This window comes from Orussus abietinus, unplaced genomic scaffold, assembly GCF_000612105.2.
Source record: "Orussus abietinus isolate OABI.00-Male unplaced genomic scaffold, Oabi_2.0 scaffold5, whole genome shotgun sequence".
Lineage (NCBI taxonomy): Eukaryota > Metazoa > Arthropoda > Insecta > Hymenoptera > Orussidae > Orussus > Orussus abietinus.
Window position 1 is genome coordinate 1,125,114 of NW_019394929.1, and position 12,128 is coordinate 1,137,241.

The 12,128-nt window shown below is 46.7% G+C and overlaps 1 protein-coding gene across 8 annotated transcripts in view; it reads right to left on the reverse strand.

Annotated features, from left to right (window-relative positions):
* LOC105701219 (sex determination protein fruitless) overlaps positions 1 to 7,483 on the reverse strand; it is a 31,913-nt gene extending 24,430 nt beyond the window's left edge. For 2 of the 8 annotated variants that reach the window (XM_012427777.2, XM_012427776.2), the window contains exons 1-3: positions 7,045 to 7,479; positions 5,853 to 6,406; positions 4,296 to 4,472 (exon numbers count right to left, since the gene is read on the reverse strand). In XM_012427777.2, the coding sequence (XP_012283200.1) occupies positions 4,296 to 4,472; positions 5,853 to 6,406; positions 7,045 to 7,156 (843 nt within the window). In that variant the 5' untranslated portion in view covers positions 7,157 to 7,479. The other 6 variants (XM_012427774.2, XM_012427773.2, XM_012427778.2 and 3 more) reach the window with 5 other exon arrangements.
* Positions 7,484 to 12,128: the final 4,645 nt, after the last annotated feature.

Genomic DNA, 12,128 nt, shown 5'->3' on the forward strand with positions numbered 1-12,128 from the left:
CGTCAACGACACATTTTTTAACAAACGCCGTGTATAATTAAAAGAAAGAAAGAAAGAAAAAAAAAAGAAAAAAAAAGGAGCGCTTCAGCTTCCACTTCCTTTTTTTAAATCCCTAATCGAACGCGTTATATTATCCCTAAAAAATTTCACAGCTTCGTGTATTACGAATTTACGTTTATACCGATAATCCCTATGTCGGGTAGCTTGAAAATATTTCTTGTAAACGCGATTAAGAGTGGCACTACAAGTACTGACGTAGTTCGCACGGAGACAACTCTATGAATATGTATATATACGTATAAAATACAGCTATGCACTTAACGTACATGGATGTTGAGTATATATATTAGTCCTCTCTTAATAACAGGAACTTTCGATACGGGTGACGAGTTGCCGATAAGGCACAAGCGGATCACAATTACGAGAAAAAAAAAAAAGATCGCACGGACAGTAGATGCCGCGGCTGTACAACAGTTTCCAGAATTACGTATTCCGGTGGCCGAGCGGTCTCGCCGAGCGCTCGGTTATTCCTGTCGTTGCTGCGTTGTTGCTGGCTGGGAATATTTTTCATATTCCCAGATATAAACTCGGAACAATAGCTATTCACCGCGCACAGAGCGGAGTCTGGGCGTGTACGCGATCATGAGCTCTCAACCGCGCGAAGTGTCGTTCGTTTGATGCGGAAACAATGCCCGATAATCAGAACGCAATTCATCACTGGCCGCGATAAAAAAAGTATATATATATATACATACATATATATTTATCGAAAGAAAGGGTTCCCGCTAAATGAGTATTCAAAGCACGTCACGTTAACGGAGACGAGGTGCCTATCGGATCGAAGTTAATTCCCGATTAATTAAAACAATATCTTTTGTTTCCTTTAAAATAAAAAAAATAAAAAAAAGTTAAAAAAAAACCAGTAAAACGTCCTCGCGAGATACCCTCCCGTTAAAATCTCAGACCGGCCACAGTGATTCCCCGGTAAGTAAATGCGAGAAAAAAAAAAAAAAAAGAGGAAAAAAAGAAACGAATCCGCCATTTCTACCTTTTCACATAAACCACGCATAATCGATAATAAAACGTAAAAGTCGCCAAGGCTTTCTCTCCCCTAAAAGTTTCTCTCGCGGTGACGGTTGTATCTGAAAAGACGCGATATCCCGTCCAAAAGTCAGAGCCCGAAGTTAATGACTGAGAGAATTCCATGAATGATGAAGGAAGCCCCCTTTTGCAGGATATCCCCTAGGAGGACATTGTAAGAAAAACCACCTGGAGGTAAATGAAAAATCGTCGACCCCTCGTCGAGGTCTCCTCCCCCCGCAAGCGATACACGCTCTGGCGATTACGCGAGCCCCAACCAAGGATCTCCCGAAATCCGGGAGATTAGCGACAAATCTCGAATTCGAAGGAACCCTCCCGACTCAAGGTGTCCCCTTAACCCATTTGCATCATTAGCGTATATATACGCGCTCAGTGTTCCTGGTCGCAATCCCCGGAGCATATATATATATACGCTCAATTTTACCGGTTACTATCTGAAATTTGGTGATAAGGACCCTCTTTTCCTTACTTCCTTACTATGCAAATGGGTTAAGGGCCGTTCGCACCTGCCGCGCCCGACGGCGTGTCCGAAGAAACGCGAGGCAATTAGCAGGATTCGCCGGCGCGAGCGCGGGCCTCCTTGGCCTCGGCTTCCTTAGCGACGCAGAGATTGTGCGCCTTGCACTTATCGTGGTGATTCACGATCTCGAGTCTAAAGTTACCGTTGCCGGCGGCAAAGGAGGTGCGGATCTCGGGGATAGCGTCGCTCCACTTCCTGCAGTATTTGCAAAACATCAGGTTCGCGGTCTGGTCGTACCGGAGCCAGGAGTAGACCTCGAGCCATCCGGGCTTGAATCTGCCAGCCTTCCTGGCCTGGGAGGCGGGACGCTGGAGGGCGCCGCACAGCGTCGACTGGATCACCGATATACCCTGGCGCAACGCCCTAACTCTCGCGGCCTTGCTCGACTCGGCGACGTCCTGGGGTGGGTTCTTGGCGGAGGGCCCGCCGGTCCCGGCGCGAGACGTCGTCGGCTCGACGCCGGTTCCCGTGTACTCCGGGCAGGGGGGTTTCGGGGAGGGGGCGGGCATTCGCGCCAGGTGGTACTCGGCCAGGACCGATGAGGAGGTATCGACACCTAGAGGCCCTCCAACCAAGACGGCGCTCTCGCGATCATCTACCCGCGGCATAGCCGAGTCCGGACAATCGGCGCGAACCTCCATAGGTTCGTCGCTCTTCCCACCTCTCCGAACCTCCCACTCCACCCTGGTCTGTCAACAGAGAAGGAAAGGACGTGTGTTTAGATCAACACATTGCTTCGATTTTGCCTTCCCCGCCGTATAGGGGGAGAGGACCAATCTTTCGTGTCTCTACTTGGAGAATCCCTTCCTTCCCATCGTTGAACCGAGAGACCAGGGTCGCGGGAGTGCGCCCAGGTGCGAGCTCGTCCCCCTCGTTCCCGGGGCACCCGGGATATACGAGGAGGGGACGTGCCCGCGACTGGCCGGAGATGGACTCGAGAGAGAGAGAGAGAGAGATAGGTGCGACACCCTTACCCCGGAAGTCGGCGCCTCCGGGGCACCCGTGTGCTCCGGAGGCCTTGCACCGTTCCGCGTTACGTTCGCTCCAGGGTGGCGTTACTACTTTTTCTGATGTTCCTAGCCCGACTCGGTGATCACGGAGTCCCGGCGTTTCAGGTTAAGAAGTTAATGCCAAGCAAGAGGCGCGAGTCGTATCGAAGGTTGCACGTTTTCCCGCACCGTAGGGCGAGCCTGCGGACGCTAGACTGGGACTGAACGAAAACGCTTCTCGCTTTCTCTTTCGTATATCGATTCGTCTTTAAAGGGGCTCTCGAAATTAAACGGGGCGATGCCGGAAACTACTTGCACTTCCCTTCCTCCGGGCAAATTGAGATGCAGGTACCACCTATATACTTAGCGAGATCGCGTCGTAAGAGACCTGCGCCTTAACGTGGCGTTGTATCTTTTTTTTTTTCCTCTCTCTCTCCTTTTTAATAATACATCACCGATCGAGACCGAGCAGTCGTAAGACAGTGCGCGGCTGTTATCACAATAGCAGGACTATGCATCTTTGACAAGAGAAACCGGTTGTACGTCAGCAATTTCGCGATTTCAAACCGCAAGAGATTCGCGATTTGAACCGCAACACCGGCTCGGAATGCTGCGTCCAGGAACGTTTTTCTTTTCCTTTTTTTTTTTTTTCCCCTTATAGTTTCCGGAAACGATTTCTTCGTACTCGCGAAGAATTTGTACGTAATTTCGGATGCGCTTGGGTGTTCGATTCTTATGCAAATATCGAGGAGCTCTTGACGGCGGTCACCCTTTTTCGACACTCTGTTGTTCCTAACGACGCGGATCGTAGCTACGAGATGCTACGAGGTAAACCAATAATGACTTCCGAGACCCAACGAGAAAGTTTTCGAACGCCTATTGTGAGCACGTTTTGTTACGTCTCTTCCTACAACTTGTAAATTTAATTAACTTAACTTCTTACAATTTATGAGAATATCTAGGGAATTACGGTGAGATATCGACACTATTTATATTCGGAAAACCTACGATGAGAACGCGAATATTTGTATTCCACTAGCGGTATAGAGACTCCCGAGAATTTGCAACACGCGTACGTGTGCGAGTTTACTCGACGTTGACATGTGGTTTATGTAGAAAACCTGGTCAAACCAGTTATTTTTCCTTGAATTTTCCTTAAGGTCTAATCCTTAATTTTTCTAAATTCTCAGACACTAATTTCTATCATCGACAGAACTCGTAATATCTTAGGATGCAGCAAAGTTAAGATGCATGTTAAATTCCTTAAAAAGTTTATTAACAACTTGTACTGTGCTTCCACGAAAAAAGCAAGTAAATTGCAAAAATTTGTTTACGACGTAAAGTACATACGCCACGTCTGATAGCAGTGATTACTCAAAAACTGTAAGTAGCGTTGAAATTAAATGACTTTAGAATTTAGAATTCATTTCCATGTCATTTTAATGGTTGACTACAGTAGCAATTTTAACTCTGACAAATGTATGTAGCAGAGTAAGCAAATATAAATAAATTTAAGAAATAAAATACTGCGCTATACCCTGTTTTGCCGAAGTTGATGGAATAAGAAAAAACTAATGCATCGAATTACATCTTCCTTTGACTTGCTACATCCTCTATGCTAACTGTAGATTTGCTGTAATTAAGCATTGCATATTTCAAGGACTAAATATATTAAAGTTACTTACAGGGAGGGAGATGTCATGCAAGTCACTCATGTGGTGGTCTAATTCCTGTTTTATAGGAGCCTGAGGTTGAGATGAAAGAGATATTGGTTGACTGCCTTCTTCAAGGTCACTCCCCAATGCATTATTTAACTTTGGAATCACTGGAGGACTCGACTTGTAACTACATTGGGACGACGCCTGGAAAAAAATAAATTTTAGAGTTATTAATACCATTCGATCATAAGAAAAATTATTTGTACGATTGGAAACTGCATTCGTACATAACGTTAATTACCCTAACGTCTTTCATAATTCTTCGATATCAGTAATGACTTTTAGAATCGTATAAATTATCACTATGCAATAAACATTGTGTATTTAAGGTTTATAATAATATGCTTAAAAGATCCTTAGTATGATATAAATTAACTTTCCTTGAACCCAGCGGTTAAGTTATTTCACGATCCTTTAATAAATTCAGTTGCTAGCTGTTCGGCAGAAGGCACGAGAACAGTTGGTCTGTGAATTGCAAAGCAGATACTTGCCTTTGGCCTAAATTCCAAGGTTGCAAGTGAACTTATTTGATAAGCTGAATAATCAAGAGTGTAAATAGTATCTACATGTAAAATATTTGTACATATTGTCACCATCATAAAAACCATTTTGACTAAATATATAAATAAAGTAGTCGTCCATATCGTAAAAAGTATGATGTAGAAAAAAATAGAAGAAAAAAATTAGCAATATTCATGGTTTTGTAGAAGGAATTACCCTACAGAATGGGAACTTTCAAAATAAGGTACGCGAAAGGACTGAAATCCTCTTCAAAATGGGGTCGAATAAGTAAAAGGAATAAGAGAAAGTTTTGAAAGTTCAAAGGACAATCAGTAGTGAAACATTAGCGAAGGACAATCTCTTAACGACTCGAGATAAGAAATGTAGATATTTACCGTAGGTTAATGGTCATTCTAAGTGATTATACAAATAAAAATGATGAATTCTAATAATGCAATTACACAATAAACCTTAAGCACTGTTTCTCTATAAAAATACTAACACCTCGGAAAAGAAATGGATTTTCCACTACATATTTAATACACTGCCTTGCATGTGAATTAATTAACATTTCTAAAAAAAAAAAAAACGTTTACCCACATTTTCAAAGAATACTTTTGAGTAATTCACACCTTTAGTATAATCCTACATCTGGAATGCAACAGATATCAGATATATACGACATACTGAAGCCTTTGCGTACAAACAGTTCCTCATATATTTTATGAGAGAACGGAAATGGAAAATTCCAAGCTCATTGGATCCATTTTGCAACATCACAAAGGAGTCTGGCCCAAGATGCGCAGAAAATATTTACATACATGACACATATTCTATTTTTGCCCAAAAACCACACAAAAAAAACATATGTTTCCATGGCACTGCTGCCAAAAGCGCTTAACAAAAATATACACTAGAAATCTACCCAGCTTTGGTCTTTCTTTACGTTCGCTTAATCGAAGACGACAAAAAGTACAAAGGTCCCTCGTTTACTTGCCGACTTTGCTCCAGGAGTCGGCTTACCTGAGAATCTGACAGGAATCGTTCACTGGGCGGTCCGGTCAAGGAAATGTCGTAGCTGCCGGAGTGCTGTCGTTTCCTCTTTTCGCGATGAGGCTGGTGGTTGGGAGACTCCGCGTGCCTGGCGACGGTTTGCGTTTCGGGCTCGGGCGACGGACTCTTCTCCTCGGTCTTGTTATTTACACTATTGTCGGTGAGACCCCTGATCTGTAGCGCCTCTGCCGTTTTAAGGAACATCGGAAGTAGATGCTGACTAACGTTAACCTCTCCCTTGTACATAAAGTGGAGCAGCGCCTTCATCTCGGTATCGTTGACATCCTTGAGGAATATGATCGGATGAGGATGCTTATTCTGGAGAAAAATGTTCTCAAAGTATGGACTGCACGCCGAGAGTATCGTCTGGTGCGCTTTGAAGGTCTCGCCCACGCAGGCCAGGGTAACGTCGCAGAGTGCCTCTCTTGCTAGGAGGGAGCTGAGAACGTCCGTCAGGTTGGCCGGATGATTGTTCCACCGAAGGCAATACTGTTGGTCCATCTTGCCTATCTCCAATCCCAACCCTGGAAGCAAACTAGTTGCTCAGAAAACTCTATTCCTAGTCTGGAGTACTCGGGCCACCCTGGGCTCGAAGGTTTGCTAACCCTAATCCTCGCGGCACGCGGTTCTCGCGCACGCTCCGCACCACCTGGATATATCTTGTTAAACTATCGCGCGACTCTAGCCCCGCGCGCCGTCCTCTACGGTTCTGCAAATGTGCCACATTGCAGTATAACTGTAAAACCCTTCAGGGTTCACGGACCGCTACTACGCGTGCCAAAAACATTTTTTCGCATAACCAAAGGCCGCGAAGGCGCGACCGCGAGACGAATTTTAGGACGATAAGCTGCCCGGGCGATCGCGGCGAGGTTAGAGCGCGAATTGCGTCGCAGTACCTACCACCCACGTATACGGCGATACCCGAAATTCCGAGATAATGTTTTCGGCTACGTCAATATTCGCGAGGCTTGGGCGCCATTGTCGGCCGTGCTCTCCTAGCGCGAGAGCCTGCTCGCCAAAACTATTTCTCCGTGTCCGACGCCACGCACTCGCCCGACCGTTTCTCCACTCTAACCAAACCGAGCCCACCGAAGGGACGCCCGACGCGCTCTACCTCGCCGCCAATTCCACCCGTTTGTTTATATTACTAGCGATTACTCACCTTTCGCAAACTTTTTGCCATTACAACGCCACCCGACCCTTAACGTCCACTGCCATACCGATCTGCCAATGCCTACGGCCTTATTTTTAAAATACTTTTGACCTTCGTGCATCTGCCGCAGCGCGCGGCGCGAAGGGCGCCCGAATTCAAATCTCCTAGAACGCGCCGCGCGGCCACCGCGCTTTCCTCTCTTCCAGGGCGTCGTTTCTTCCCACGAAAACGGAGGTTTCTCTTCGCGAGACGTGGCCGAGCCTCCGAGGGAAGACGCGGGCGTCTGCCAAGCCGAAAACTCCCGTCTTCTCCGAGCTGCGGGAGACCTAACCTAACTTTCGAGCGTACTCGACGCTCCTGCGCCGTTCGCGGCCACGCGAACGAGACGTTCGAACTCACTCCGTTTGCGACGGGGAACGCGCGGACGCGCGTAAATAAACTCTTCGAATCTTTCACCACGGATATATCTTTCACTGGACGACGGCGACCCATTATTTGTGCCGTGGTTTACGGTTAAAACGGGCACTGCGTCGACGATGGAGGTTAGGGCGCCTCGAATCGCCCTCCGAGGGATTCCGTTCGATTCTCGTTTTTTCTCGGTTTTTCCCGCCTTCTACCTCTTCCTCGACTTGAAAATTATTCCGATGCATTCGTTCCTCCAGGTGGAAAAATTTTTTAAAAGGCGTCGTGGACGTCGGTATTGATTTTATCGATTCCACAGTTTATTCTTAGTGAACTGGGGCTTGTTTTTCTTTTAGTTCTTTTTTTTTTCATTTTCACACGTTTTCTCTTTTCTGGTCTCAATGAGATTTGCATTTTTTCGTTGTAAACAGAAATATTTAAAGAAATGTATCAAGATAATTCATGATTATATTGTGGTTTCTCAGCAAGGGTTTTCTCGATTCAATGTTTTTTTGGATTTTCGATTCATGTTAGTTAAAAGAGTCAATTCGATAAAAAACGTTCTTCTGTACATTATCGTAGATTTTTTTTTTAATACTCATTTTTACTGTGACAATATTCTGGTAGATAAATATGGACGGATTTCTCTTATTTCCTTAATTAAACACTTTTTCTCCATATTCATCCTTCCGACAAGTAATTGCAAGCATTTTTTTTTATTTCCCTTCTCTCGTCATCCTCACACTATTTTTCAGAGTATTGTTGCATAATGTTCCACATATGTTCATAAATTCGTGTCGACTTTTTTAATCACTCTAAACATTATACTTATTGATCGTTGTCACATAGATATAAACTGGGGTTATGTAACAAACCAAAATAATTTTCATTCTCTCTCTCCAGGTAGTTCTACTTTTAACCCACATACAGATAAACATAAATCCATATATCGATTAGCGAAGAAATATTTCATACAGAATGTTCGACAACGAGTACGTGTCATCGTAGAGCATATTTGAACAATGTTCTATACAATTTCGCACATTTCACTCGTCTCTACCTTGTTAAATATAATCTCAAAAGTATGTCTACTTTTTTTCTGACTTTCGATTTTTCCTTTTCAATATTCGTCACGGGATAAATTGCGCCCTCAACCATTCTACGGTGTAAAAAAAGTGGAACAAATATTAGAACTCGGTCTGTAAATATTATACATTCATATTCCTGCGACACACCGTTACCGAATAACCCGGCAGGACCTACAGTTTCGCGCATCCAAGGTTTATTACGATAATTTAATTATCCTTCCGTTTCGACGGAGCATTTTCTCGCATGGTTTTTCACCACACAAGACTATACTCATGGCGGCTCTCCTCTCCACGTCGATATTCCTTTCTCGTGATTAGACCACGAGGATGATATTTTTGCACCTGCCTTCCCACCCAGTTATTCATCCTTCGTAGGACCTTTATTTCATTTTATTTTCACTGGATAACCTTTTGAGCATCTCTGCCCGACTAAAGTTCACCCGCCTATATCATGATTCTCCTCATTGAGAAAAGGAACGTGCACTTTCGCTCGTGATCTCCTTACACGTGGTGAAACAATTGCCCCGCAGGAGCTTCCCGAATTTCCCGGTTCTCCCCCGTCCGACGGGAGTTTTCCTTTTCCTCCTACTTTCCCGGCTCGACATTTCCCACCTAAACCCCCTCCTAATCGACCATCGTTTACCACTTCAACGTATCGGTTAATCGCGAGCGTCGCCGGTCCAGCCAGCGTCCCACTTTCCGCCGTCACATTTTCTCTATTTTCCGCCGTCACATTTTCACCATTTTCCGCCGTCACATTTGGTCGATTTTCCGCGGTGAATAGTTTTCTGCCCGCGGAATGCGCGCCGGTATTCATTTCCCCTCGTTCCCCCAAATTGCAGAAGGGACCCCGCGGCTCGTCCTCGAAATCGAGAGGGCATCTTCGGAAGCTGCGGTCCTGCAGAGGAGATATCTTCGCTGGTGACACTCGTGAACCCAAGAGACCGCGTCCCATTAGGGGATCGACGATCGATTTTCCCGCGGAAACGCTTGAATAATAAATAAAGAGGTCCTGGCGGCTGAGCCCTCCGAGGCTGGAAATGCAGCCGTAACATGCACCGGGGTGCCTGGTTATAATTCACGGGCGGACGGCAAACAAAAGAATTCCCGGGAATTGTTTCATCCGTATTTCCCGCCCCTCCCGCCGGAGGTTTTCCCTCCGCGCAGAGGCCGAGGCTTACCCGCGTGCAATGTAACAGTAATGGTACGCGCGGTGCGCCCCATGCGGCCCAAATTTTCGGCCGATCGTGTCGCGAAAGGGTTCCGGAAGGGGAGCCTCCGATTCCGCGGCCGATCGGCCGACCCGGAACCAGGGAAACCGCCCCCGACCCGATTTCCCGGCAAACTCCGCGTAAATTACCCCGGCTGGCCGGAAGTCGCGGCTACGCGGAACTCCCCGCACCCGATGAACGGTAATCCATGCAAATCGCGGCCGCCTTCCGGAATTAATTCCCCCGGCCCAAGTCGATGGGATCGAAGGAGGAAACTGGGCAAAAGTCAACCGGTCGACGTCAAAAGCAGGCCCCAAAGGGAGGTTTCCCCGGCAGTGGCGGACATAACGTTGGGTTTAATGGATTTCTCGAAAAACCGAGCCAAAGGACTCCCCAACGAGTATGTACCCTCGGTGTACGCCGCGTTACATGTAATTACCCGGACGATTTCTGCCGCTGATAACTGCACTTTGCCTCGACGGCCGACCGGACTGCAGCTGCGTTTTGGGAAATCTATTAGGGGCCGGCCTTCCCGGAGGACGGTTGCACCGTTTTCCGAAGAAAAATTGCGAGGACCGCGGACGATAAGGTGCCTACGGTGCGGGATTTCATTTTACGTCCCGAGGATGGTTTTCACGGGGAATATGTAAATTTCCCCCTGGGCCGCGTAATGCTCCAGTTTGGGAACTCTCCGTCGTTTTACGCCTGGACCTTCTTCGGGACGATTTTAGGAAATTATTCACCTCTCCTCGGCGTGTACCGAGAGGGAGCTTTTAAAACCAAATGTCGGGGACCTTTTCCTACCCAATTGCGGAAGTGCGGGACAACGGTGCACGGCAAGATCGGCTTTCCCGCAAGGACGATCCGTTCGATCCGCTCGTCGGAAAGGAGAAATCATTTATTGAACGGCGTCGTAATTAAATGGCCGGTTCGGTTATCAAATAAAAACCGAGCCCTGCAAATACCTATTTGCAGCATGAAATGAAATCTCACTTATTCAAAGTGATTACTATTTAAGCAACCAAACAGCTCATTCGCGCGGCTCGTTGGTCCGTACGCCAACCTGGAAGAGAAATTTCACCCGAGTGCGGAATATTTTCCTCGACGGGGAATAAAATATCACCGGGACAACAAGGGGAGTCCAGGTATACACGGCATCGTTTATTACTCATTCTCCAGTTGCCACTTGTTACGGTGAATAAATATTGCAATGTATTACACTCCCCGAATGTTGTCATAAAATTAGTCGGGACCGTCAGGGTGCATCCCGTTCCCCGTGATCCCTCGAATTCGGGGGTTTAATTTTGGGTCCATTTAGCTGGCCCCATTTATCAGCCGAAGGACCGATCGAACCTCCGATGGGCGATCGATCGACCCGGGGAAACAATGCTTGAAATTTCCCGAAGGCTCGTCGAAACGGGGCGAAACGCTCCACCTGCTCGGACTTCCGAATGCGATGTGCATTAAACTTTCCGCCGCCCCGGTTCATCAGATCCGGGCTGTCCGCAAATTTTCCAGAAAATTTCCCTCAACTTCCCCATTACGTAGCCGGGCCAGGGCAGCGCCGTTCGCATTCCCTTGAAAAAATAAGCGCTGAAGCAAAGTAAATCCACTTGTACCGCCGTCGGTGTATAATTATGTAGAGACCCGTCCAGAGCCAAGAACGAATATAGTGGCTCAGCGTCGAGGTCCTTTTTAATTTCTCCTCGGCTATCTCGGGGACGAATAACTGCCAGCCCGCCGTCGAGAAGACTTTCTTCGAAAGGAAGAAGAACCGCGAGAAAAATAATTTCCCGCCAAACGGGAAGAAACGATCCCAAAACGCGAGTTTACAGGATCTCCATAGCGCGTCAGAAATAGAGCCAGATATTACATGATCGGCAGCAAATTGCCCCAATTAAGTTTAGTAGAACGCGAGGTCTTATCGCCGGATCGAAAATGACTTTCCGCGGCCAAGACCTTGGCCAAGATCTTTTTCCGCAATCTTGATCTCCCACCGAGGTTCCCAGCCCTTAACCATCGATCGGGGAGGGACGATGTATATGAAAATGGCAGACTTCGGGAAGACGTTCTCGAGTCTGAATAATGGGCTCTAATTTAAATTTACATTATCCCTTGGCGATCCCCGAGCTGAAATATCGCGGTCAAGGAAGGGTTTCGCTCTCGAAAATTCAGAAACGGTCCCTTTCATGTGGCGGCCAGCCGGCATTTTCAAAAGGCCGCCAAAGCGCTATATAAATCCCGAGGGAAAAATGGGAAATTTCCTGAAACATCGCCGGATGGATGTTTTCCGAAATTTAATCGGCCAGGCTGCTCGAAGGTACTTTTGCAATGTCAAGGAAAAACAGAGCGTAGGATTCACCCTTCGTCGAGACAATACATCCGGAAACGT